Consider the following 27,249-nt stretch of genomic DNA (forward strand, 5'->3'; position numbering starts at 1 on the left):
AGAAGTACTTGTTTAATGTCTCATTGAAGGTTTTGGATTAAAGTGAATAATCTGATGTCGCTTTGAATCTCTTGCAATTAGCATGACAATCACCCATCTCTCTTATGAGAAATACTCGGCCAACTACAAGCGGAAGATATAAAGGGTTTAATTCGATCTTACTTGTAAGAGATCAGCGCACGATTGTAAAGGAAAAGTCTGATATGATGGGGTCGCAAAAACTAATGCTAATGTTAATGTGCGAAGGAAGGCATTGAGGGATCACTGGAAAGTTTTGACACCGATGCTCAGTAAATGAACACCGTTATAAGAAACGACTGAATTTCATCGAATGGTGTCTTAAAATAAAGTCGGGCTGTGAACCAAACGAAGAACACGACAGTAGTACTAAACTTCTGACTGTTGTTTACTGATTTAGGGACCATCTTATACAGACAGTCACGAAATTGACATGCGTCGTTTTATACGGTCTAGATCTCTGGGTAGAACATAATTTCGCCCACACACTCCGCAGGAGTATTCCAAACAGCAAAACGCTGCGAATCACCAGTTGGTAGAACACGATTTACGTTGTGCTTGGTGGTGGGGGTTGGAAACGTAACACTGCGTCTTTTGACGATAGAGGATTAGCGCAGTGGAGCATCTGAACGGTTGAACAATAAAGTACGCATGTAGGTTTTACAGAAATGCAATGAAACATGATATGCGAGCCTACTGTAAATGCGTGCTTGCTGAACTTCAAATTAGTGAAAGTAACGTGAGACAGGATAGAGAAAACAAGGTTCAAACGGATAAGGCGTAACATTATGACTACTACCCACGGTGAGGTTGAATGCCGCTTGGTAGCATTGCGGGCACTAGACTCCACAAAGAAAGTATTAAAGCAGAGCACTTACAAAAGGGAATCAGTCTAGCGATACGGGCCTCACATGGGGAGACGCATTGACACAAGCGATTTTCACAAGGGCAGATAGTTCCGGCTCGGCGCCTAGGGAACAGCGAATATAGAGTACTTCGGGGTGATAAAAAGTCAGTCTAAACTTGAAAACTTAATAACCCCCGGAATAATGTAGATAGAGAGGTAAAAATCGACACACATGCTTGGAATGACATGGGGTTTTATTAGAACAAAAAAAAGTTCACAAAATGTCCGACAGATGGCGCTGGACAGCAAAACGTCAGTGACTGCGCATGACAATCGTGTATAAAAGGAGCTGTAATGAGACGGAGAATCAGATGAGCCAGCAGTCGCAGCATGTTGACATTACCTGAAAAGGCGCTAATAGTGAAGCTGTATTATCAGAATGGGGAATGTGCTAGTTCAGCGTTTGGTGATGATCGTCTGCTCAGCCGCCACTTTCGTCATGCTTGGTCTCCTAGGTCCCCAGACCTCAGTCCATGCGATTATTGGCTTTGGGGTTACCTGAAGTCGCAAGTGTATCGTGATCGACCGACATCTCCAGGGATGCTGAAAGACAACATCCGAAGCCAATGCCTCACCATAAATCCGGACATGCTTTACAGTGCTGTTCACAACATTATTCCTCGACTACAGCAACTGTTGAGGAATGATGGTGGACATACTGAGCATTTCCTGTAAAGAACATCATCTTTGCTTTGTCTTACTTTGTTATGCTAATTATTGCTATTCTGATCAGATGAAGCGCCAACTGTCGGACATTTTTTGAACTTTTGTATCTTTTTGGTTCTAATAAAACCCTATTTCATTTCAAGAATGTGTGTCAATTTGTACCTCTCTATCTACATTATTCCGTGATTTATTCAGTTTTAAAATTTATACTGACTTTTTAATCGCCCGGTACTATTGTTGTGTCGTCCGAAGAGCGAGGTGATAAGTCAAGGTTGATAACACGCGATGGAACCACAAGTAAACACAGTCACTGCCAGAGGTAATGACGAATGAGAGACGGTGGCGTAGACGAGCCCAGAAAAGTTTCCATACGCCAACGCATCAGCTCGCTTACTTACGACTGGGCGCAGTGTGCCACTTAGCACAGTCAGCAATCATCACCGGGCCAGCAGTGCGACAAAATGTGTTAGACAGAAATCTGCATAAATATGTATCGTCAGTTGTGCTCTTGGAGAAGAAAGTAGTATCTTGTTCTGTACCAAGTGATACGTTAATATTGACAGTCAGTACCAGATATTCTCTTGACATTCCTGTGGATATGGATTCTTACAAATTTAAATATTTCATCTTGCTCACGTTGCGATAAAGTGATCTGATATTTTATTTTACATCTTGCAGTGTCATCTCGACCTCCTCCACAAGTACAGCTAAGAAGTCATCACTCCACAAACGAGTATCATTTCGTCTGGTACAACAATTATCGTGAGCATTTATGGGTTGAAGCTTAAAGATGGTGAAGCTACGAATAGGTGACAAGATGTTGAACGTCCACACCCTATCACAGCATGCAAAAGTCGGAGGTTTGCCTGGTCTGTAAGGCAGAAAAGGCGCCGCCGATCTGTGGCAGACGTGACGGGAGGGAACACTGCTAGTGCAGCCGCCAAGTGTGTCGGCGAACAACGTTCAGCGCATACTGCTGAATATGGGGTTCCGCAGCAGACCCCCATATGTATTACCATCTTGTCTCAAGGACGAGCGGCATCATAGAGATTGGACTGCGCGTCAGATGAAACATGTCGCCTCGTCTGATAAATCACGTTTCTTATTCCAACAACGACACAGATTAGTGGGGGCAGTATTATGTTATGAGAGACCTTCATTTGGGCTTCCATGGGACTTGTGGCAGTAACAGAATACACCATGGCAGGTGGGACCTACATCCACATCTACATTTATACTCCGCAAGTCACACAACGGTGTGCGCCGGAGGGCACTTTACGTGCCACTGTCATTACCTCCCTTTCCTTGTTCCAGTCGCGTATGGTTCGCGGGAAGAACGACTGCCGGAAAGCCACCGTGCGCACTCGAATCTCTCTAATTTTACATTCGTGATCTCCTCAGGAGGTATAAGTAGGGGGAAGCAATATATTCGATACCTCATCCAGAAACGCACCCTCTCGAAACCAGGACAGCAAGCTACACCGCGATGCAGAGCGCCTCTCTTGCAGAGTTTGCCACTTGAGTTTGCTAAACATCTCCGTAACGCTATCACGCTTACCAAATAACCCTGAGACGAAACGCGCCGCTCTTCTTTGGATCTTCTCTATCTCCTCTGTGAACACGAGCTGGTACGGATCCCACACTGATGAGCAATCCTCAAGTATAGGTCGAATCCGTGTTTTGTAAGCCACCTCTTTTGTTGATGGACTACATTTTCTAAAAACTCTCCCAATGAATCTCAACCTGGCACCCGCCTTACCAACAATTAATTTTATATGATCATTCCACTTCAAATCGTTCCGTACGCATACTCCCAGATATTTTACAGAAGTAGCATTTGTAGACTTAGAGAAAGCTTTTGACAATGTTGACTGGAATACACTCTTTCAAATTCTGAAGGTGGCAGGGGTAAAATACAGGGAGCTAAAGGCTATTTACAATTTGTACAGAAACCAGATGGCAGTTATAAGAGTCAAGGGGCATGAAAGGGAAGCAGTGGTTGGGAAGGGAATGAGACAGGGGTGTAGCCTCTCCCCGATGTTATTCAATCTGTATACTGAGCAAGGAAACAAAAGAAAAATTCGGAGTAGGTATTAAAGTCCATGGAAAAGAAATAAAAACATTGAGGTTCGCCGATGACATTGTAATTCTGTCAGAGACAGCAAAGGACTTGGAAGAGCAGTTGAACGGAATGGACAGTGTCTTGAAAGGAGGATATAAGATGAACTTCAACAAAAGCAAAACGAGGATCATGGAATGTAGTCGAATTAAGTCGGGTGATGCTGAGGGAGTTAGATTAGGAAACGAGACACATAAAGTAGTAAAAGAGTTTTGCTATTTCTGGAGCAAAATAACTGATGACGGTCGAAGTAGAAAGGATATAAAATGTAGACCGGCAATGGCAAGGAAAGCGTTTCCGAAGAAGAGAAATTTGTTAATATCGAGTATAGATTTGAATGTCAGGAAGTTATTTCTGAAAGTATTTGTATGGAGTGTAGCCATGTATGGAAGTGAAACATGGACGATAAATAGTTTGGACAACAAGAGAATAGAAGCTTTCGAAATGTGGTGCTACAGAAGAATGCTGAAGATTAGATGGGTAGATCACATAACTAATGAGGAGGTATTGAATAGAATTGGGGAGAAGGGGAGTTTGTGGCACAACTTGACTAGGAGAAGGGACTGGTTGGTGGGACATGTTCTGAGGCATCAAGGGATCACAAATTTATATATTGGAGGGCAGCGTGGAGGGTAAAAATCGTAGAGGGAGACCAAGAGATGAATACACTAAGCAGATTGAGAAGGATGTAGGTAGCAATAAGTACTGGGAGATGAAGAAGCTTGCACAGGATAGAGTAGCATGGAGAGCTGCATCAAACCAGTCTCAGGACTGAAGACAACAACTACAACAACAACAACTGCTACCAGTGTTTGTTCCGCTATCATATAATCATACAATAAAGGATCCTTCTTTCTTTGTATTCGCGATACATTACATTTGTCTATGTTAATGGTCAGTTGCCATTCCCTGCACCAAGTGCCTATCCGCTGTAGATCTTCCTGCATTTCGCTGCAGTTTTCTAATGCTGCAACTTCTCTGTATACTACAGCATCATCCGCGAAAAGCCGCATGGAACTTCCGACACTATCTACTAGGTCATTTATATATATTGTGAAAAGCAATGGTCCCATAACACTCCCCAGGGCACGCCAAAGGTTACTTTAACGTCTATAGATTTCTTTCCATTGAAAACAACATGCTGTGTTCTGTTTGCTAAAAACTTTTCAATCCAGCCACACAGCTGTCTGATATTCCATATACTCTTATTACTTTGTTTATCAGGCGACAGTGCGGAACTGTACTGAACGCCTTCCGGAAGTCAAGGAAAATGGCATCTACCTGAGAGCCTGTATCTAATATTTTCTGGGTCTCATGAACAAATAAAGCGAGTTGGGTCTCATACGATCGCTGTTTCCGGAATCCATGTTGATTCCTTGATTCCTACAGAATAGAATCTGGCTTTCCAGAAATGACATGATACGCAAGCAAAAAACATGTTCTAAAATTCTACAACAGATCGATGTCAGAGATATACGCCTATAGTTTTGCGCATCTGCTCGATGACCCTTCTTGAAAACTGGAGCTACCTGTGCTCTTTTCCAATCATTTGGAACCCTCCGTTCCTCTAGAGACTTGCGGTACACAGCTGTTAGAAGGGCGGCAAGTTCTTCAGCGTACTCTGCGTAGAATCGAATTGGTATCCCGTCAGGACCAGTGGAATTTCCTCTGTTGGGTGATTCCAGTTGCTTTTCTCTTCCTTGGGCACTTATTTCGATTTCAGCCAATTTTTTCGTTCGTGCGAGGATTTATAGAAGGAAGTTCAGTGCGTTCTTCCTCTGTGAAACAGCTTTGGAAAAAGGTGTTTAGTATTTCAGCTTCACGCGTGTCATTCTCTGTTTCAATGCCATTATCAACCCAGAGTGTCTGGATATGCTGTTTCGATCCACTTACTGATTTAACGTAAGACCAGAACTTGCTAGGATTTTCTGTCAAGTCGGCACATAGAATTTTACTTTCGAATTCACTGAACGCTTCACGCATAGCCCTCCTTACGCTAACTTTGACATCGTTTAGCTTCTGTTTGTCTGAGAGGTTTTGGCTACGTTTAAAGTTGCAGTGAAGCTCTCTTTGCTTTCGCAGTAGTTTCCTAACTTTGCTGTTGAACCACGGTGGGTTTTTCCCGTCCCTCACAGTTTTACTCGGCACGTACCTGTCTAAAACGCATTTTACGATTGTCCTGAACTTTTTCCCTAACCACTCAACATAGTCAGTGTCGGAACAGAAATTTTCGTTTTGATTTGTTAGGTAGTCTGAAATCTGCCTCCTATTACTTTTGCTAAACAGATAAACCTTCCTCCCTTTTTTATATTCCTATTTACTTCCATATTCAGGGATGCTGCAACGGCCTTATGATCACTGATTCCCTATTCTGCGCTTACAGAGTCGAAAAGTTCGGCTCTGTTTGTTATCAGTAGGTCCAAGATGTTATCTCCACGAGTCGGTTCTCCGTTTAATTGTCCGATGTAATTTTCGGGTAGTGCACTCAGTATAATGTCACTCGATGCTCTCCCAACCACCCGTCCTAAACATCTGAACATTATTACCGAGCACCTGCATCCCTTCATATTTGATGTATTCCCTGACGGAGACAGCATTTTCCAGCAGGACGTCTGTCCGTGACAGAATGTGAGACTCTTACTACAGTGATTTCAGGAGCATGGTAGCGATGTCATGGCCACTATAATCGCCTGACCTGAACTCATTGGAATGCATCTGGGATGCTACTGGCCGCCCACAAACCACCAGCCCATAAGTTATGGGAATTGTGTGACCGTGTAGCTGTCTTACACCACCTAACTTGAAAAACCTATAAAGGGCTTGTGGTATCCGCGCCACACAGTATCGCTGCTGTTTGAATTCCAAATGTAGTCAGACACGCAACGATGCAAGTGGTCATAATGTACGGGATGGTTATAATTAAACTGACAGTGTTCCGAGTGCTGTAGTGCAGGCTGCATACATCGCATGACGCTGACAAGCCGCAGGTATGTTCATTGATCGGTGTGCTCGCGGAATATGCTGAAAAAATAATAGTTTCACTCTCTGCCGCCAGGTGAAAATATTGTGCTGTAAACAGTCACAATATGGAGCGGATGCAGAGGAAGGGGAGGTACGATCAAACATACATAAATTGGTTCTGATACGTCTGTTAATAGACGGTCACAAGTTACAACCTGTGTTCATTATGGTCTCCCGACTCAGCAACATGCTGTATCCCTAACAAGGCATGGTTGACAGTTGCTCGCCTTCAGATCAGAAAGAGTCTGGACACATTTCTGTTAAGACACGATCTTTTAGATATCCCACAACCAGAAGTCACATGGATTGAGATCGAGGAATCTGGAAGGCCGCACATCTTGAAATTGCCTAGAGATGATGCAGACGTCACCAAATCTTTCACGTGGCAAGCGACACGTGAAAATAATGGTATGGACACAGTTGCATTCTTTCAAAGCTGGAATAATGTGATGCACAAGGAGATCCTTATAATGTGCAGATGTCACAATACACCTAATAGGCCCGCAAGGTGTCACCTCCTTGACGGAAAACGTACCGAGAACGAACGAGCTTGTGACACTACATCAGACAGTCATACAAGCTGAGTGAAGTGGATGTTCCCTCACAATACGTGGCGCAGCAGAACTATTTCTGCGATAGCTCTGTGCATTCACAGCGCCATGAAGACTAAAATGTGCCTCGTGCGTCCAAAGAATAAACCCCATACGCATGTCATCATTTCCACGCGTGCCAAAAAACGAAGGGCAAAGAGTGTTGTAGCCTATGTTGGGGCTTCATTTGGTGCACATTCTCCATCTTATTGGGACACCAGTGTAAAATACGCCGAAAACTGTTCTGAACTGTTGACCGGGGGAAAGAAATCGTATGACGAAGCTCGAGGACTGGCTGCAGAATTTGAGGCAGATGCTGCGCTATCGGCTAAATTTGAGGCATGCGCTGCACGTTCGGCTATAGCAACAGCAACTTCGTGAACAACCGTCATGGGAATGGGCCGCCTCCTCTCCCTGCTGCACCACCTAATTCATCTGTTTCTTTAAAATTCTTGATCATTTTTTCAGCCCATGTATTGACATGGGGGTCTTCCCACAGCTTCTGTCGGCGATATTCCCGTAATGCAGCGCTGCTATTGCTGCCGTTCTGATACAACAACTTTACCAGCGTCACGGTCTTTCTTCTCAATAGCAGTTGTAACCCAGTAGTGATAGCAATGTTGGATTAGAAAAGAAGGAGTAACTTTGATTTTCAGGTATGGTGTATCTACTTCCCCTCTCGTGAAAAACACAAGTTTTAGACCTTTTCCCCCTTGTGCGTTTTCCGCCATCTTGTAAAAAACGCTAAGAAATGTCACTTTTTTCAGTTTTTCCCCAGTAACTCCCCCCAGTGCGTTTTAGGCAAAAATATGCCCTTAGCAGTTTTAAAGAGCGTTAAATTTACCAAGTTTCATACATAACATGTTGGAAATTTGGGAACAACTACTGAGGTACGCGGCTGTGAAAATCTGTTAAAAGGTGTAGAAACTGCGAAACATTAGATACGTTAGTGGTTTCGCTCTACTAGCTCTTTGTAAGTGCAGTTTTGTGTAGAAAGCGTACTAACCAGTATTGTAGAGGATTCAGTTCCGTAGCCGGCCGGTGTGGCCGTGAGGTTCTAGGCGCTTCAGTCTGGAACCGCGTGACCGTCCGGTCGCAGGTTCGAATCCTGCCTCGGGCATGGATGTGTGTGATGTCCTTAGGTTAGTTAGGTTTAAGTAGTTCTCTAAATTGTAGGGGACTGATGACCTCAAAAGTTAAGTCCCATAGTGCTCAGAGCCATTTGAACCATTTTTGATTTGATTCAGTTCCCTTCAGCGTTGATGCAAAATATTTGCAATTATTCACAACACACGCCGAAAAATGTTGCTTTAGCAATTAAGAATGAAAGTGGCCTCGAAACTGGTAATGCCACCCTCTGTCAGAAATAGTATTCCTGAACGTAACATCATCTTTAAGCCATTATGTATGCAATATCTACATATACCTAGTTCATGAGAAACCACTGACATATCTAACTTTCGTGACTGCTAGACATTTTCACACATTTTCGCAGCTTCGTATCTGAGTAGCTGGTATGAATATTCCAGTGATATTTCTTAGCGGCATGGATTTCTCATGAGACGGGTAATACATACAACAGACCTCAAAATCAAAATTACTCCATCTTTTGAAACCCAGCCCCTTTTTCAGAGCTGTCTCTAGCGGTCTACTTCGTTTTATATAGGAAAGCTTCAACCTTCTGAAGCATTTACACCAACAGTCACCTCACAACAGCCGGCCGGAGTGGCCGAGCGGTTCTAGGCGCTACAGTCTGGAACCGCGCAACCACTACGGTCGCAGGTTAGAATCATGCCTCGGGCATGGATGTGTGTGATGTCCTTATGTTAGTTAGGTTTAAGTAGTTTTAAGTTCTAGGGGACTGATAATCTCAGAAGTTAAGTCCCATAGTGCTCAGAGCCATTTGAACCTCACAATATAAATCAACACGCGTCGCCAAGTGACAAACAGCATACTGACGTCGAAACAGGAAACATTTCACATTCTGACTGCTTACAGCACCATATTTTCACCTGCTGTTGATGAGTGGAACTATTATTTTTTCAGTATACTCCGCAAGCGCACCGATTAATGAACACACCTACCATATTTCAGCAGCTTGCCACGCATACAGCCCGCACTGCAGCACTCGGAACACGATAAGTTTAATTATAACCATACGGTATTTCCCACCTAAAAACAGTGCGGTTGCTGACCCAGTAGCATGTACTCCATGAATTAGCCGCCTCTGACGTTGGAGGTGTCACGGAAAGAGAAACGAGGCAGGACTGAGGAGCTCCGAGAAATGCAGCGGCGGCGACTGTCAGAGAGGCTGAAAAAGGAGTGGCACGCGGCGCCGACTGGTGCGCGAGACGGAAACGGCGGGACGTGCCACGTGTAGCGGAGCGCGGCCCTGCCCTTGCCCACTGCGGCGCGCCTAACGGCTGCACCGCCACACGCTCCCCGCTATCGACTCCGGCAGCGCGCCGGGGAGCCAGCCAGCAGTCCGCAACCTGCTCTGCCCGCTGCGCTTATCTGCCCGATTACAAGGAACGCTCTCAACGGCAAGCGAGTGGCGTCCTGTCTTCACATCCTGACTCACGAGCCGAGACGCTTTTGATTCCTTAATCTCGTGCGTAGCGAATTCTCATCATACGAAAGTGACTGTTCTACACTACTGGCCATTAAAATTGCTACACCACGAAGATGACGTGCTACAGACGCGAACTTTAACCGACAGGAAAAAGATGCTGTGATATGCAAATGATTCAGAGCATTCACACAAGGTTGGCGCCGGTGGAGAGACCTACAACGTGCCGACATGAGGAAAGTTTCCAACCGATATCTCATACACAAACAGCAGTTGACCGGCGTTGTCTGGTGAAACGTTGTTGTGATGCCTCGTGTAAGGAGGAGAAATACGTACCATCACGTTTCCGACTTATAAAGGTCTGATTGTAGCCTATCGCGATTGCGGTTTATCGTATCACGACACTGCTGCTCGCGTTGGTCGATATCCAATGACTGTTAGCATAATATGGAATCGGTGGGCTCAGGAGGGTAATACGGAACGCCGTGCTGGATCCCAACGGCCTCGTATCACTAGCAGTCCAGATGACAGGCATCTTATCCGCATGGCTGTAATGGATCGTGCAGCCACGTCTCGATCCCTGAGTCAACAGATTGGGACGTTTGTAAGACAACAACCATCTGCACGAACAGTTCGACGACGTTTGCAGCAGCATGGACTATCAGCTCGGAGACCATGGCTGCGGTGACCCTTGACGTTGCATCACAGACAGGAGCGCCTGCGATGGCGTATAAAACGACGAACCTGGGTGCACGAATGGCAAAACGTCATTTTTTCGGATGAATCCAGGTTCTGTTTACAGCATCACGATGGTCGCACCCGTGTTTGGCGACATCGCCGTGAACGCACATTGGAAGCGTGTATTCGTCATTGCCATACTGGTGTATCACCCGGAATGATTTTTTTTAATTTTTTATTGATTTTTTTAATTTTTTTAGTGTATGCGATGCGACGTAAATCACTTCTTGATGTAATAAACTAGTTGCGCGCCCAACAGAATTCAATAACACTGTTTGTGTAAAATACGCATCGTTACACGTTTGAGTACCTTTGAGATGAAATCACGTGACGTGGAAGCAAATATTGGCGATGAACTTGAGTAACAGAATACTACAGTTGAAAGCTCGCTTACCACCTGCAGAGAGAGACTGTGACAGTTTCGAAATTCCCCATAATGAACAAAATGATCTAATATAATTCAAATTCAGAATAGCAAAGCCACTCTGCAGGCAGGGAAAAGATACAGAAAGTAGAAAAGAGCCAGTGTAAAGGCAGAAATAGTATGCAGGATGCATCAGGGATCAACAAAACCAGTTGTGGTTAAGTCTGCTCGTGCAGTATGCCATTGCCTTCAGGTTACAGACAGAAGGCAAAGGTGTACAAAACCAAATACTAAAGACCGGACAGTACTCATGTGTACTAAACGTGTCTAAGCCTGAGAATAAACTGTTTCAGAGAATTTTACGTATAAAGCTGTTAATTTTATTATATACAATTATTTAAAATTAGCAATTTATTTAAGCAAGTAATCCTATTAATGTATCTTCAGAATGTCAAAATAAAAACCTTTTTCTAACGTAAATGAAGCGTTGTCAGTGTTTAATTTCTCAGATGACTGTTGTCGCAAATATGCGACGTATCCAGTTACACTTGTCGCGTGCAACATACCTTATTTTTGACCTCATGTACTCTATAACACTTCTTTACTGGTTACAAAATACGATATTTGATTTTTTCTTACAAATAGGAATTTATTCAGGTATTAAAAGGTTAAATTCTTTACCGATAATCACTGCCACAATCAATAACGTAATACGTTATGCCTTCAGTGAGTAATGTAGTAGAAACCTATAGAATGATCACTCATAAAACCCAAAGAAATTCTGGTCACAGGTGAAGGCTGTCACTGACAGTAAAGTCAGTGTCCAGATACACATATATGATACAGAAATTGAAACTGATGGCAGCAAAGAAAAAGGAGAGATGATTAGTATATTACAAATCTGTCATAGTTGCACGACATATATCTTGCGATTCGTTTAGAACCGACTGATTCATTCTCAAGCCAGACCTTCTGAGGCTGCACTGAAAGTGGCCATTCGTAATGATAACCATCTGAAATTGGCAATACATGCATGTACTGCCAACTTTAGATGATTGTCACTACGATTAGGCACTTCCGTTGCAGCTTCATAAGGTTTGGCTTGAGACTGAACCATCAGTTCCAAACTAGACACCAAAATATATGTGCTGGAAGTGTGACAGATTTGTAATAAACTCTTCATGAAACAAACGAGTTGCTGGTTCTACGAGGGTCAGTCAAAAAGTAATGCCTCCAATTTTTTTTTCTACGTTTAATTGTCAGGAAATTTAAATGCAATTACATAGGTTGAAAACCACAACATTGAGGATCATTTTGTCATTTTTCAATGTAATCTCCGCCCATCTCTACAGTTTTGGTCCATCTTTGAACAAGGGCATGTATCCCAGCACGGTAAAAATCACAGCTCTGCTTCCTAAGCCATTGACGCACGGATGTTTTGACGGCCTCCTCATCTTCAAAATGAATCCCACGATGAGCTTCTTTTAGTGGCCCGAACAGATGGAAGTCTGATGGTGCCAGGTCAGGGCTGTATGGGGGATGAGGCAAAACTTCCCATCCAATTTTGACAATCTCGTCAGAGGTGTGACGACTGGTGTGTGGTCTTGCATTGTCATGCAAAAGAAGAACATCTGCCATTGATTTTGTTGGGCGAACTCGCTGAAGACGTGCTTTAAGTTTGTTGAGGGTTGTGACGTATTGAACAGAATTTATTGTGCATCCCTGCTCCAAAAAATCAACCAGAATCACACCCTCTGTACCCCAGAAAACTGTTGCCATAACTTTCCCTGCCGATCGCACAGTTTTGAATTTTTTCTTCCTCGGCGAGCTTGTGTGACGCCACTCCATTGACTGCCTCTCTGATTCGGGTTCAAAAAAATGCACCCATGTTTCGTCCCCGGTCACAATTTTTTTCAGAAACTCATCTCCCTCCAAACGGAAGCGCTGCAAGTGTTGGGAGGCTATTGTTTTCCTTGCCTCTTTATTCTGATCGGTTAACATTCTTGGAACCCACCGTGCACAAACTTTTGAGTACCCCAATTGTTTAATAATCGTGATCACACTGCCTTTACTAAGAGAAATAATGCGACACACTTCATCTGCAGTCACCCGACGGTCACCACGAATGATGTCATCAACTTGCTGAATGTTGTGTGGAGTCACTGCACTCACCGGCCTGCCGCTCCGCTTTTCGTCAGTCAACGGTGTTTGCCCTTCAGCTTCCTTACAACGACGAACCCATCGTCTAACAGTGCTGACATCCACTGTCACAACACCATACACCTTCTTCAGTCTTTCATGAATGCGTATGGGCGTTTCACCTTCTGCATTCAAGAATTCAATCACACAACGCTGTCTCAAACGAACATCGATGTCGGCCATCTTACAAACTTCTGCTGTGCTGCCACCTGTTGACACAGAAAGTTACTACTGCAGTGGATTGCAGAAGAAGGTTTGAGGAATGGCGCCAAATTCAAATTTTTCACTTAACTTAATTTCTTTAAGTAGAAAAAAAAATGGGAGGCATTACTTTTTGACCGACCCTCGTACATCAACAACATGCTGAAATTGCATAAAAGCAGAAATAACTCCGTTTCCAAATATTCCCTTACCTGAGGAAGATATAGATTTACTGACCTACGTTACTTGGAACTGTGACAGATTTGTAATAAATCTCTTCATGAAACAAAAGAGTTTCTAGTTCTACATCAGCAACATATTGAAATTGCATAAAAGCAGAAATGCTAAACTTCGTTTTCAAATATTCCCTTACCTGAGGAAGATATACATTTACTGACCCATATTACTTCTCGTAACAATCCAAAGATGAGTGACAGATATTGCTGACAGTGGCGTTAAGAAACAGTTCAGTTCAAGTCGCAGAAATTAAACGAAGCACCAGGGCCTGTCAGATTCTAAACGGTATTTGCAGATGAGTTAGGTCACATTTTAACCACAAGATGCTGCAGGTCCATTGAGCTAAAAACTATAATTGAAAAAATAGCATTGGGCACACGTGTCTATAAGGTGGGTAACAGAAGTTGGTTCAAATGGCTCTGAGCACTATGTGACTCAACTGCTATGGTCATAAGTCCCCTAGAACTTAGAACTACTTAAACCTAACTAACCTAAGGACAGCACACAACACCCAGCCATCACGAGGCAGAGAAAATCCCTGACCCCGCCGGGAATCGAACCCGGGAACCCGGGCGTGGGAAGCGAGAACGCTACCGCACGACCACGAGATGCGGGCATTAACAGAAGTGATCTGCAAAACTACTGTAATATCTCACTGAAGTTCATCTGTTGCAGTATCCTAGAACATATTCTGAGCCAAAAAACATAATGAGGTACCTCTAAATGAATGACCTCCTACATACCAAACACCATGGACTCCGGAAAACACGATTATGAGACACCCAATTTGCGCTTTCTTCAGAAGACATTTGAAGTTGTGGATCAAGGCAATCAGGTAGATGTAGATAGTATTTCTTGACTTGCGAAAAGCATCCGAGACGATATAACAATAACGATTGTGTTACGATCGCAAGGGATACTAAACGATATTTGCGACTGGTCTGAGAATTCTGTGATAGGGAGGACGCAGCAGGTTATTGAGATGCAGAGTCATCTACTGAAGTAGACGTTACTTCTGGCTTGCAGCAGGGAAGTATACTGAGGCCAGAGCTGTTCGCATGGTGTATCAATGACCTGTAGGAAAATCATTAGGAACCTCAGGCATTCTACAGATGATGCAGCTTTCTATCCAGTGCCACACACATCAACAACAGTTTGGTGTGACTGTTCCTGCACTGATCGGAACGTAACCCTTGACGGTTTGTAAACATACACACAGTTACCATGAGCGCTACCTACCGATAGAACGTCGCACTCAAACGGACTGCAGCATTTCAGTTGAAAATAAACGCATTAGAGACGTATGCGAAACAGTAGAATGAAAATCCATCGTGAAACGAGGGACAGTCGTGATCACTGATAGGATCCGCATCGTCACGTTAAGTGCAGATGGTTTGTGAACCAGCGAAGTTGCTCGACATGTGCACCTGAGTTAAAGTGATATTGTGCAGACATGGAATCGGTTCCAATTGAGAGTTAGACTTTAGGACTTACACCACACAGCTTGTCCAAGTTCGACCGGTGCACAGGATGATCAATACCTACGACCTCTGAATCAAAGAAACCGTGTCTGTGTGCTCCAGAACTGAAATCGGCGTTCGAAGAGGCTAGAGGACGTCATGTATCACATCAGACTACTAGGGGACGATTGCACGATGCTAATCTCCATTTCCGACAACCATGGCGAGCACCACCTCGTACTCCATGGACTCTGTTACAGGTGGGCAAGAAATCGTGCAAAATGGATACTCTAGGATTGGGTTAGGTGTTGTTTATGGACGATATTGGTATCTGTGTGTACCCTGATGATAACTGAAAACTTGTTTGGAGATAACCTGGTAATATCGAACTCCTTCAACACTGTGTCCAACATGTGCAAGAAGGGACGACATTCTGCAACTAATGGTTTGACCGTGCCGCCGAAATTTTGGTGACATTACTCATGAACACGTACCTTCAATATGCCAGGTTCACCAAACTGGAGTGTCGTGTCTGTTCCCCGGAATTGGACCCAATTGAACATGTGTGGCATCGATTGAAACGAGGCCATTTTGGACGTCGGTGACGACCACGCATTGTGCGCGACTCGCCATTGAAGGTTGTGACATTAGGACCATGGCTGTCCTGATCTGATCCGATGGTGTGCCACGAAGGACTGAAGTCTGCATCTGAGCAGGTGGACTTCCCACCACGTATTCACGTTGCCCGGGTGCTGTGAAAACGGATTCCATGGGCCACACACGATTTTGTCGTTACACAAACTTTAATTTTTGTGAATTGGTGGTGCGGACGTATTGTAAGTGAATAAAGAGCGTGTAAGGGGTATAAATGGTGTTTTTTTTTTCTACTGGCGACTGAGGACGATGCAGTGAACAACATTACAAACAACATTGCATCAGTATTTACGTCATTTGCAGACTAATAACTATAGCCATTACAAGCCATGTTTTTAGGTTGGTTAGTAGCTCCAAGTACACGTGGCAAGAGCAAATCACTAATTCTTATTTTTCTTTGGGCAGTAGGTGACATGTTGAAGTGGGGGTGCACTGACGCAAGACAGTATCTTCTGACAGGCGTGGTACAATTAGTGGTGCAGTAAGACTGTGCAGAAAATTGTACACTTTGTGATACGTTTGTGGGAAGACTGATCGACGCAGAGTAAAAACAACCAACACACTCATGTGTAAATATATTAAAATAACACATATAAAAATATCTGCACTTATAACACTCGTTACGGCCTGTATACGTATGCCTCAGAGTCAAGTTTTGTTCTCTGTGCCATGAATTACGAAATAAAGGGATGATGCAAAAATTGGTTGTTAATTTTAAATGTGCAAAATGTAAAACTGTGTACTTTGAAAAGCGCAGAAAAGTAGTATCCAATGACTACAATATCAGTAAGTTGCAAATGGAGTCAATGAATTCATACATGTACATTGGTGTAAGGACTGGTGCGTTTATGAAATGCAATATTCACATACGCACAGTCGTTGGTGAAGACGGTTGTCAGACAGGATATTTCGAAAATGTTGTTACTCTACGAAGGAGCCTATTCGTAAAACAGTTGTGCCTCCCATACTAAATATGTGTAACAGATAATGTTCAATTTATACAAAGAAGGGCAGAACGAATAGTCATCGGTTTGTTTGACCCACGGGTGATTGCCACACAAATTCCGAAACACCAGAATTAGCAGACGCTTAAAGAGAGGCACAAACTACTATCCCGAGAAACACTACTTACAAAGTTTCAAGTACCGGCCTTAACTGGTGACTCTAAAAATATACTACAATCTTCCATGTATTGCTCGCATAAGAATCGTGAGAAGAAGAATAGACTAATTGCAGCGACACAGAAGTACTGAAGCAGTCTTTTTCATGCTCTCCCTGCACGTCTGGAAGGGGAAGAAATCCTGTCACCTGGTACAATTCTAAGTACCCTCTGCCATTCAGAATGTGTGTGTACGTGTAGAACGACAACATATGGGACGGGCTTCTCCATAATTCCCTATTTTGGTTACAGAATCACCACTTATGCCACAAATGTCAGTGATAGCTAAGATCTTGTCCAATTTCAACGCGCTTTGTTGCTGGAATGGCTTGCAAACAGAATGAAACTTGCGCCTTGGTGAGATGAAGAGGGGAAAGTGCGATCCTAAACTGTACTAGTCTTCCTTATGTTCATCAATTAACATTTTAATATTTTGCTAATGTATAGAAACATAAATTCGTGTTCGCATACTACGAAAGAAGACAACAAACAATTGAACATTTCGTTGTTGCATTTTAAGTTAGAGGTGTACAAGATACGCAGTTCTCCGGCAGAAATGGGTAAGTGTGTATTCGATAATCCACACTTTCACAAAAAGCTGATGATATTTTATTAATTGTGCGAGAGTATTCACTATAGTTTTTTTTAATATAGTACACTACTGGCCATTAAAACTCTACACCACGAAGATGACGTCTGTTACCATTCTGTACCACTCTGTTTCACTGTACGATAACCTCAAGTATATACTCGTAAGGAACAAGCTGCAAATTGTTGTCAGTGGAAAGTGATATCAATAGACTTTTTCAGAAACGACACATCTTTCAAACCGTACGCTCTTCATACTCAGGTCATTTCCACGTGAAGCATGACACTGCTTTGCATTGAAATTAGTAAAAAAGAATTGAAGCCTAAGTATTCAGTAGTGATCTAGACAGCATTCGTTTTCAAATACGGATCGCTATCTACCCATATATATATATTTTTTTAATTAAAAAGACGATCTCTGGGTTAGTGTGATTGACAAATTCACAGTTATGTGAATGCAAAGGACGACGTGCATGCTACGCTCCGTTGCGTTCACAGTCACGCAATGGGAAACGGGCCTGGAGTCTGAAAGTCCACGGACACTAACGGAGGCTCTCGAGAGCGCCAAACATTCTTGCGGTAGAAAACAAGCATTATAACAATTCAACGTGTTTCTTCATCTTTCTTTACTCGACTCGACAAGAGGTTGTTTCCGAAGCAGAATCTGGGAATGATTTGTAACAAAATGAACCAGCACTTTTTTCAAAATGGTTCAAATGGCTCTGAGCACTATGCGACTTAACTTCTGAGGTCATCAATCGCCTACAACTTAGAACTAATTAAACCTAAGGACATCACACACATCCATGCCCGAGGCAGGATTCGAACCTGCGACCGTAGCGGTCGCTCGGCTCCAGACTGTAGCGCCTAGAACTGTACGGCCACTCTGGCCGGCTCCTTTTTTTCCCGTCTACGAACAGTTCAACTCGCGCTACAGTCTCTCAGTATTTCCTGAATCTTTGGGAAGTCCCTGAGATTTACATGATTTTTCTGGTAAATTCAATTCCCCCGAGAATTCTCAATTTTCAAGTTTTCTAGCCAAGTTGCTACCCCAAATATGTATAAAATTCGTGATAGACATTCCATCAGAGTAATTATCCCCGGGGTTGCTTACGCTAGCTTGTGCGGTAGCGCTCGACTCGTAGCTAAACCGGTTCGAACTCTGGTGGTGAATGAAATTTTCACTGCCAGTATTCGGTCGGCAAGGGGGGGGGGGGGAGGGGAGGGAGGGAGGAGAGAGATTGTGGCGTAAATTTCCTAATCACCAGACTTTGCGCCATTGTCCTGGTTTAAATTCCAAACCTCTCCGCAGTGTCCCATGGAGTGAGGACATGTGACACTGTTGATTGTGATCAGTCTGTCGGATGGGGATGGCTCAGCGACACCTTGGTGCTATTCGAGAGGAACAGGCTATGTGTTGGCAGGGGGTTCCATCCTCTCTTTTCCCTTCACCCATAACAAACCCAACACTACTCTGTACAAGTAATCGTCACAATCCTCCACACGACATTGATACAGACCTTACACACCAAAAGAAGTTGGAGGAAGGCAATTGAAACCATCTCCACTAGGACCTAGCCATGAGCGGCGGTGCAGGATTAGTGCATCTGTTCTTCTAAACTCATTCCCTGAATATGGAACGACCTTGACTTTTTGAACTGATGTAGTGGTTCTCAAAAGTTGACACTATTAACAGCCTCTGTATTCCACAAGTACAATTTCCAGTTAATGATGATAGTATCAGCTTCTTTCGGTTTTCGAAAATACGAATGGCAATGTGTCTTACATGACCTTGACATTCAAACGTTGGCGTTTGCAGCTGTTTTTCGTTAAAACACTACTGTTATGTGCAGCACTCAGGCTTAATCCTAGCGGTAGTACACAATACCGCCACGTAAACAGGTTCAAAACATTACCTGTTTCTACAATGAGAGCACAATCTGCAGTGTACCTAAACGTTGTCCTTGCTGTATATGCGAAAACATTCCTTGTGATCAAAACACCTTAAACCCTGTTTACTTCGTGCAAATGAACTAATGTCACATCAACACCTTTATTTTCAGACTGCAAACAATTGCTCTAAACGCATGGACTGCCAAGCAAAGAATGTAATGATATAATGCTTGAGGAAAAAGTGAAGCACACTGACGGGGAGGAGGAAACGAACTAGAAATTCACGGATTAAGAGGGTATGGGATGTTATACTAGTGATAACAATATCGACTGAATAATAAATGAAAAGCACCAGTTTCCTTTTGTTCTACAATATTGTAGAACAAAAGCAAACTGATGCTCTTCATTTATTATTATAATGTAGTTCTACCAAGAACCGATGGAAGATTCTGTTAATATGATATCGACTGAAATTTACAAAAGACTGGCAATATGAGCCCACTTAACAGTATGAAATTGCAGCCCATCTGGCCTGTGTGAAAGCACTGATTCGCTTTTGAAGTGTTCTCACAAAGCCGTTGTGTCCTCTCCTGAGCAAGCTGGCCCACAACTGTAGTAACTGGTCCCTGATATTCTGGATACTGGCACCGGGACGTAACAGAAGTCCAAGATGGTCCCAAACATCTAACACTGGTGACAGATTTGGGCATCTTGCAGGCCACAGGTGTACCTCAAAGTCATGCAAACACTTCAGAGAGACGCGAGTGAACTGTCAGCGAGCATTGCCCTATTGAAAAATGGCACCACGATTTTGTCATATACTGGGTAACAAATGAGAACGAAGCAAGTCCTCGACTTACTATTGTGTCGTCAGAGCTCCGCCACTCACAGTTCACTACCATTTGGGACCAGAACTCATACACTACTGCCATTAAAATTGCTACACCGCGAAGATGACGTGCTACAGACGCGAAATTTAACCGACAGGGAGAAGATGCTGTGATATGCAAATTACTAGCTTTTCAGAGCATTCACACAAGGTTGGCACTGGTGGCGACACATACAACGTGCTGACACGAGGAAAGTTTCCAACCGATTTCTCATACACAAACAGCACCTGACCGGCATTGCCTGGTGAAACGTTATTGTGATACCTCGTGTAAGGAGGAGAAATGCGTGCCATCACGTTTCCGACTTTGATAAAGGTCGGATTGTAGCCAATCGCGATTGCGGTTTATCGTATCGCGACATTGCTGCTCGCGTTGGTCGAGATCCAATGACTGTCAGCAGAATATGGAATCGGTGGGTTAAGGAGGGTAATACGGAACGCCGTGCTGGATCCCAACGGCTTCGTATCACTAGATCCCAACGGCCTCGTATCACTAGCAGTCCAGATGACAGGCATCTTATCCGCATGGCTGTAACGGATCGTGCAGCCACGTCTCGATCCCTGAGCCAACAGATGGGGACGTTTGCAAGACAACCATCTGCACGAACAGTTCGACGACGTTTGCAGCAGCATGGGCTATCAGCTCGGAGACCATTGCTGCGGTTACCCTTGACGCTGCATCACAGACAGGAGCGCCTGCGATGGTGTACTTAACGACGAACCTGGGTGCACGAATGGGAAAACGTCTTTTTTTTCGGATGAATCCAGGTTCTGTTTACAGCATCATGATGGTCGCATCCGTGTTTGGCGACATCGCCGTGAACGCACATTGGAAGCGTGTATTCGTCATCGCCATACTGGCGTATCACCTGGCGTGATGGTATGGGGTGCCATTGGTTACACGTCTCGGTCACCTCTTGTTCGCATTGACGGCAGTCTGAACAGTGGACGTTACATTTCAGATGTGTTACGACCCGTGGCTCTACCCTTCACTCGATCCCTGCGAAATCCTACATTTCAGCAGGATAATGCACGACCGCATGTTGCAGATCCTGTACGGGCCTTTCTGGATACAGAAATTGTTCGACTGCTGCCCTGGCCAGCACATTCTCGAGATGTCTCACCAATTGAAAACGTCTGGTCAATGGTGGCCGAGCAACTGGCTCGTCACAATACGCTCTTGATGAACTGTGGTATCGTGTTGAAGCTGCATGGGCAGCTGTACCTGTTCACGCCTTCCAAGCTCTGTTTGACTCAATGCCTAGGCATATCAAGTCCGTTGTTACGGCCATAGGTGATTGTTCTGGGTACTGATTTCTCAGGATTTATGCACCCAAATTGCGTGAAAATGTTATCACTTGTCAGTTCTAGTACAATTTATTTGTCCAATGAATACCCGTTTATCATCTGCATTTCTTCTTGCTGTAGCAATTTTAATGGACAGTAGTGTACCTGATGCATCCCCATACCAAGGACTACATTTAACGAATAGGATCTCTCCCCAAGTCGCGCTATCCTAGTCGATGGTGGACATTATGGGTAGTGCAGAACAGCGAGCCATCGCTCAACTCAATGGAACGCCATTCAAAGGCCCTCCAGACGCAGGCGCTTTTGCTGAGGTGTTACCGGCAGCCTACGTATACGGCGGTAATTTCCCTGTCCAGCCGCTGCCAGTCTCCGATCAATGGTGCGGGATGATAAAGCATGTTGCACGGAGTCTATTACTTGTTCTCCGATGGTTGGTGCAGATGCGAATGGATTACGACGTGCTCCTTGCACATTACGCCGATCGTCTCTTTTGGTGGTCACGCGTGGTCGACCGGAAGCTCGACAACGAGTATTCTTTTGTCACGTTCCCATGCAGTCCAATCTCAGCCAACTGTCATACCTGAATGTTACACAAATCTGTAATTACACAATTTGACCAGCCAGTCAAATGGAGACCCACACTATGGCCTCTTTAAAACTCTGTCAGGTACCGAAAACGCATTTCCGTGCAATTCACAGTGATCACTCAACACCTGACGCTCTTCACGCCCCTTGCGTACCCTAGAAGGCCTGGTGACAATACGAAACGCGATGCACTCTGGTGGCCGTTCTACCTGTCACAGAGAACTGCAACACACCCGCTAATGATGTATTCGTGTATAAATTTACGGTGATATCTGACCATGTCTTTCGGGTGCTCCACTTTATTGCCAGGCAGTATATCCATAAGTGGCAAATGAAAGCTATCTCCTGATAAAGAGATACATCACCGTAAACTGCTCCTAGTAATAATCGTGAGCCTTTCTTCCGCAGCATCGCTTCCAATTTCATCCCTTGGACTCAAATTAGGGAGCACCTACGCCCGTGAGAAACGCGATAAGCATTCGTAGAAAACAGATAATAATTCTGAAGCGTTCACTAGTCCACATAGAATGAAATGTTTGTGTTGCGCTTAACGTACTAGGCTGTACTACATGTAACAATGTTTAACACAATCGTTACATTGCGAGAAGATGTTCAGTGTTGAAGATTAGCTTCTTCACTTCGAAGAGCGCTCTCACTCATTCCCCCTCAATGTTTTGATGTCCTTTTGGTAATGATCTTCCTACAAATGAATTAACCGTAAAGCAGCATGTAACCGTGTTTATAACAATGGAAGGAAGCATAATTAGTTCGTGAAAAGCCTTGAAATGGAAATAAATTTGTAGAATTCAGTAAGAAAGACCGTTAAGCAGAATTAGGACGAATATAGTAGCGTTTATTATGACTGGCTTCGAAAATGGTTTAAAACAATCAATCTAGTTTTTGCGGTGTCCCTAATTCAGCAGTTTTCCGTCCGGTGAAATATCTCTATATCGTCCGTCGCGATGACACAAGAATGCCAATGGTTTCTCAGGCCCTCCACTAAAACTGAGGATGTCTTGTCAACTTACTCAAGAGAGGGTGACGAGGCGTCGTGAACGAGGCACAGACCCACTCGCATTCGCTTTCATACCACCACTTCTGTTGATGGCGCTTCAGTGACTGAACGTAATGTAAATGTGAGATTTCTGGCCACACATACGAGGACACTGCTAGAGCTATATGAACACTATCACACTGTAGATTTAATCGTTTCTTTCTGCTACCCTGTAATAATTCTTCGAGTTTGGATTCTCTTGGACCGTTCTTTCTGGTAGACACAATCGTTTGTGTACATTACATGGATTGGAGCACTGTGTTTCGAGATTTATAATGACGGCAGCCTCATTGTTAGCTTTTTCTACATTTTCAGTACACAGGGAAAATCATGCAACTGATGGGATCGCGCGCTTTTCGTGCCAAACAAAATAAAATTCAGCTTCAAAAGACGAGTGATAGTTATTCGTGCGTATACGAAAGCTGCTAGCCGCGCTGTTCACAAAATTGAAGACCTTCACGATGGCTTTGCGTCGTAAAGCATCGTCTTGTTCAACCTATTTCACATTTTGCAGCCAGCTGAAGGCCGATTAATATACTATCTGCAAATACCCTTTCGCATCATGATGACTGTTATGAAAGCGTCGTCAATGGAATCGTCACCGTTAATGTTATCTAAACACTATTAGGACAACCGTAGACAGTGAGGCTGCACATTGCATCTGTTTTCTGGAGGTTCCTCTTGAGAATAGTAAGCTCAGAATGTTTCCAACGAGTATCTGATGAGTATCTGCAGTCGTAATAAAAATTGTGGAACATGAGTCAATGTATCATTAAAACTATCTTCATTTGGAAGGAAAATATCTTCACATTTAAGAATTTTGTATGGCAGAGGTATAATACAATATGCAGCAAAAAAAATCAAACCTTTTGCTCATAAATTATATTTGGTTATCATGCTTCCATGCCGCGAAACAATTAGTACATACTAAATATTGTTTCCTGGGTAGTATTAATGCTAGCGGAGAAGGTGTTGAGACACTCGCAAAAGTTGAAGTTGTTATGTGCACATGTAAAATTATGAAATGTCTGACAATGAACATCATATTCGTGGCGGATGGTTGCATTACTGTGCCCTAATCGCAAATAAATTCCTGTTTTAAATGCACTCCTTGTGCTTCCCAATTAAAAATCCACCACTAAGGAACAACGCGTTCGATAATATAAACGGTAGATACTGAAATGCGGTAAAAATATTATTCCTAAGACGTAACAGTTGGTTTCAAAGGACGCCCCACGTGTAATTTTTCAGCTGCTGCCGATTCGGAGATATTCTTCAGGAATTACCAACCGCGACCTTTCCAGCAAGCAAATTTAACCATTGAATATCTTAGGATGCTAGAAAACCTTAGGGTAACCAGAGTAATTGGCACACCGCCAGAAATGACATACCGCTGATTAGTAACGATTCATGTGTTCACCCACAAATTTTGGGAGCGTTTCTGCACGAGGGGAAATAATTACTCGCTCAGGACGCAACAGATTATTTGTCGGTAAGCATGAAACGGATGTCAATCGTGGACATGGTTAACCTCTTTAGGACATCTAGCGGCGCTGTGGCTGTAATTAATGATGTGTTATGTTGCGACTGGCATAACACAGCTGTATGTGGTGAATAACTGTGTATATAGTTGTTTTAATTTTGACAGGCCAATGCATCAGCCTTCTAGTCTGTTATGTACCTGTCAGTTCAGGCCAAAGAAGTTTATCTTCTCTAACGCTTGCCAAAGAAGTTTATCTTCCCCAAACGCTTAGGACACCCCCGTAAATTTACTGGGAATATGACACCGGCCGTACATGATATTCAGTCGCTGTCTGGTAGACGTTTCTTCTCAGCACTACGAGTTTAAAATGTGTGGCGAGGAGGGTTGTTACGGACAAGTAAATAAATAAGAAACAAAGGAAAGACAGCACCTGTATCAACCTCGCCTGTCCTTATTATAATGTCGATTTCGCGCCACAGTTCGTAATTTTAAGCTCCTCAACTATTTGAAAAACGCAGTAATTCATAAGGATGTAGCGATAACCGTTCAAATGATAGCATCATGTTCAATGAACTGTCAGGAATTTGGTGTTTCCATGTTGAACTATCGAGTTATTTTTCTGCTTCTGAAAGGACGGCGTTGGTGACATGTAAGGATAACAACAGTACAGCGTATTAGTGCGTTAGCGTGAAGGAGAAGAAGAACTTTAAAATTGTACGAGTGCTAGAAAAGAAGCAATAGAGGAAATGTGAATTCAGTACTCACCTATTTTAGCGACACTGGCGCTGAATATCCACAGGCCAATGATGAACGGAGTCTGCACTCGCTCGAACTCCACCGTCGAGACGGCATAGCGCTTGACGTCGTGCTGCTCCTCGGCCGGCGTGGGGTTGGCGTCCTGAAGGGACACGGCGCTCGTCGTCTCCGCCGGCCCATCTGTGGAGGTGGTGGGCAGGTTGATCAGAGGCTGCGGAGGCGGAGCGCTCGAGGCGTCGGGTTGCTGCTGGGCGACGGGGCGCACCGACCAGGTGGCGGCGTCGGGCAGGGCAGCGACGGCCCCCGCCGCGGCGGCCAGCAGCAGCAGCAGCAGCATGCGCTGCGGATCGACCGCGCGCCGCACGGCCATGGCTGCGACTGAGGGAGGCCGCCGCCGCCGCTCAGGGAGCGCAGTCCGAGGCGGAGCGGGCGCGCATGCGCACCGAGCCGGTGGCGGCCGGCGCCGGGGCAGGTGCTTCCCGCCGCTGGAAAAACAGTCCCCTGCCACCAAATAGCTTTTCCTCGCTCTCTTCAAGATTTTCTTAATCAGATTGCTCCAGTATAAGGTAAGGCTGATACTTACAGTTTACCAAAGAGGAGGCAGGCAGACGATTTCTTGAGCTGCTGGTTTTCAAGAAAGAGGATGGTACACTACTGGCCATTAAAATTGCTACACCAAGAAGACGTGCAGATGATAAACGGGTATTCATTGGACAAATACATTATACCAGAACTGACATGTGATTACATTTTCATGCAATTTGGGTGCATAGATCCTGAGAAAGCAGTATCCAGAACACCACCTCTGACCGTAATAACGGCCTTGATACGCCTGGGAATTGAGTCAAACAGAGCTTGGATGGCAGGTACAGGTACCGCTGCCCATGCAGCTTCAACACGATACCACAGTTCATCAAGAGTAGTGACGCGTATTGTGACGGGCCAGTTGCTCGGCCACCATTGACCAGACAGTTTCAGTTGGTGAGAGATCTGCAGAATGTGCTGGCCAGGGCAGCAGTCGAACAATTTCTGTACCCAGAATGGCCTGTACAGGACCTGCAACATGCGGTCGTGCATTATCCTGCTGAAATGTAGGGTTTTGCAGGGACCGAATGAAGGGTAGAGCCAAGAGTCGTAACACATCTGAAATGTAACGTCCACTGCGAAGAAGAGGTGACCGAGACGTGTAACCAATAGCACCCCGTACCATCACGCCGGGTGATACGCCAGTGTGGCGATGACGAATGCACGCTTCCAATGTGCGTTCACCGCGATGTCGCCAAACACGGATGCGACCATCGTGTTGCTGTAAACAGAACCTGGATTCATCCGAAAAAAAGACGTTTTCCCATTCGTGCACCCAGGCTCGTCGTTGAGTACACCATCGCAGGCGCTCTTGTCTGTGATGCTGCGTCAAGGGTAACCGCACCCATGGTCTCCGAGCTGATAGTCCATGCTGCTGAAAACGTCGTCGAACTGTTCGTGCAGATGGTTGTTATCTTGCAAACGTCCCCATCAGTTGGCTCAGGGATCGAGACGTGGCTGCACGATCCGTTACAGCCATACGGATAAGATGCCTATCATTTCAACTGCTAGTGATACGAGGCCGTTGGGATTCAGCACGGCGTTCCGTATTACCCTTCTGAGCCCACCGATTCCATATTCTGCTAACAGTCATCGGATCTCGACCAACGCGAGCAGCAATGTCGCGATACGATAAACCGCAATCGCGATTGGCTATAATCCGACCTTTATCAAAGTCGGAAACGTGATGGTACGTATTTCTCCTCC

General features: G+C 44.4%; 1 protein-coding gene across 1 annotated transcript in view; it reads right to left on the reverse strand.

The window, feature by feature from the left end:
* Positions 1–25,828, reverse strand: part of LOC126176285 (sodium/hydrogen exchanger 3) — a 649,283-nt gene extending 623,455 nt beyond the window's left edge. The window contains exon 1 of the mRNA XM_049923434.1: positions 25,468–25,828. Coding sequence (XP_049779391.1) covers positions 25,468–25,828 — 361 coding nt within the window. The remainder of the gene's footprint in view (positions 1–25,467) is intronic.
* Positions 25,829–27,249: the final 1,421 nt, after the last annotated feature.

This window comes from Schistocerca cancellata, chromosome 3 (genome assembly GCF_023864275.1).
Source record: "Schistocerca cancellata isolate TAMUIC-IGC-003103 chromosome 3, iqSchCanc2.1, whole genome shotgun sequence".
NCBI classification, from domain to species: domain Eukaryota; kingdom Metazoa; phylum Arthropoda; class Insecta; order Orthoptera; family Acrididae; genus Schistocerca; species Schistocerca cancellata.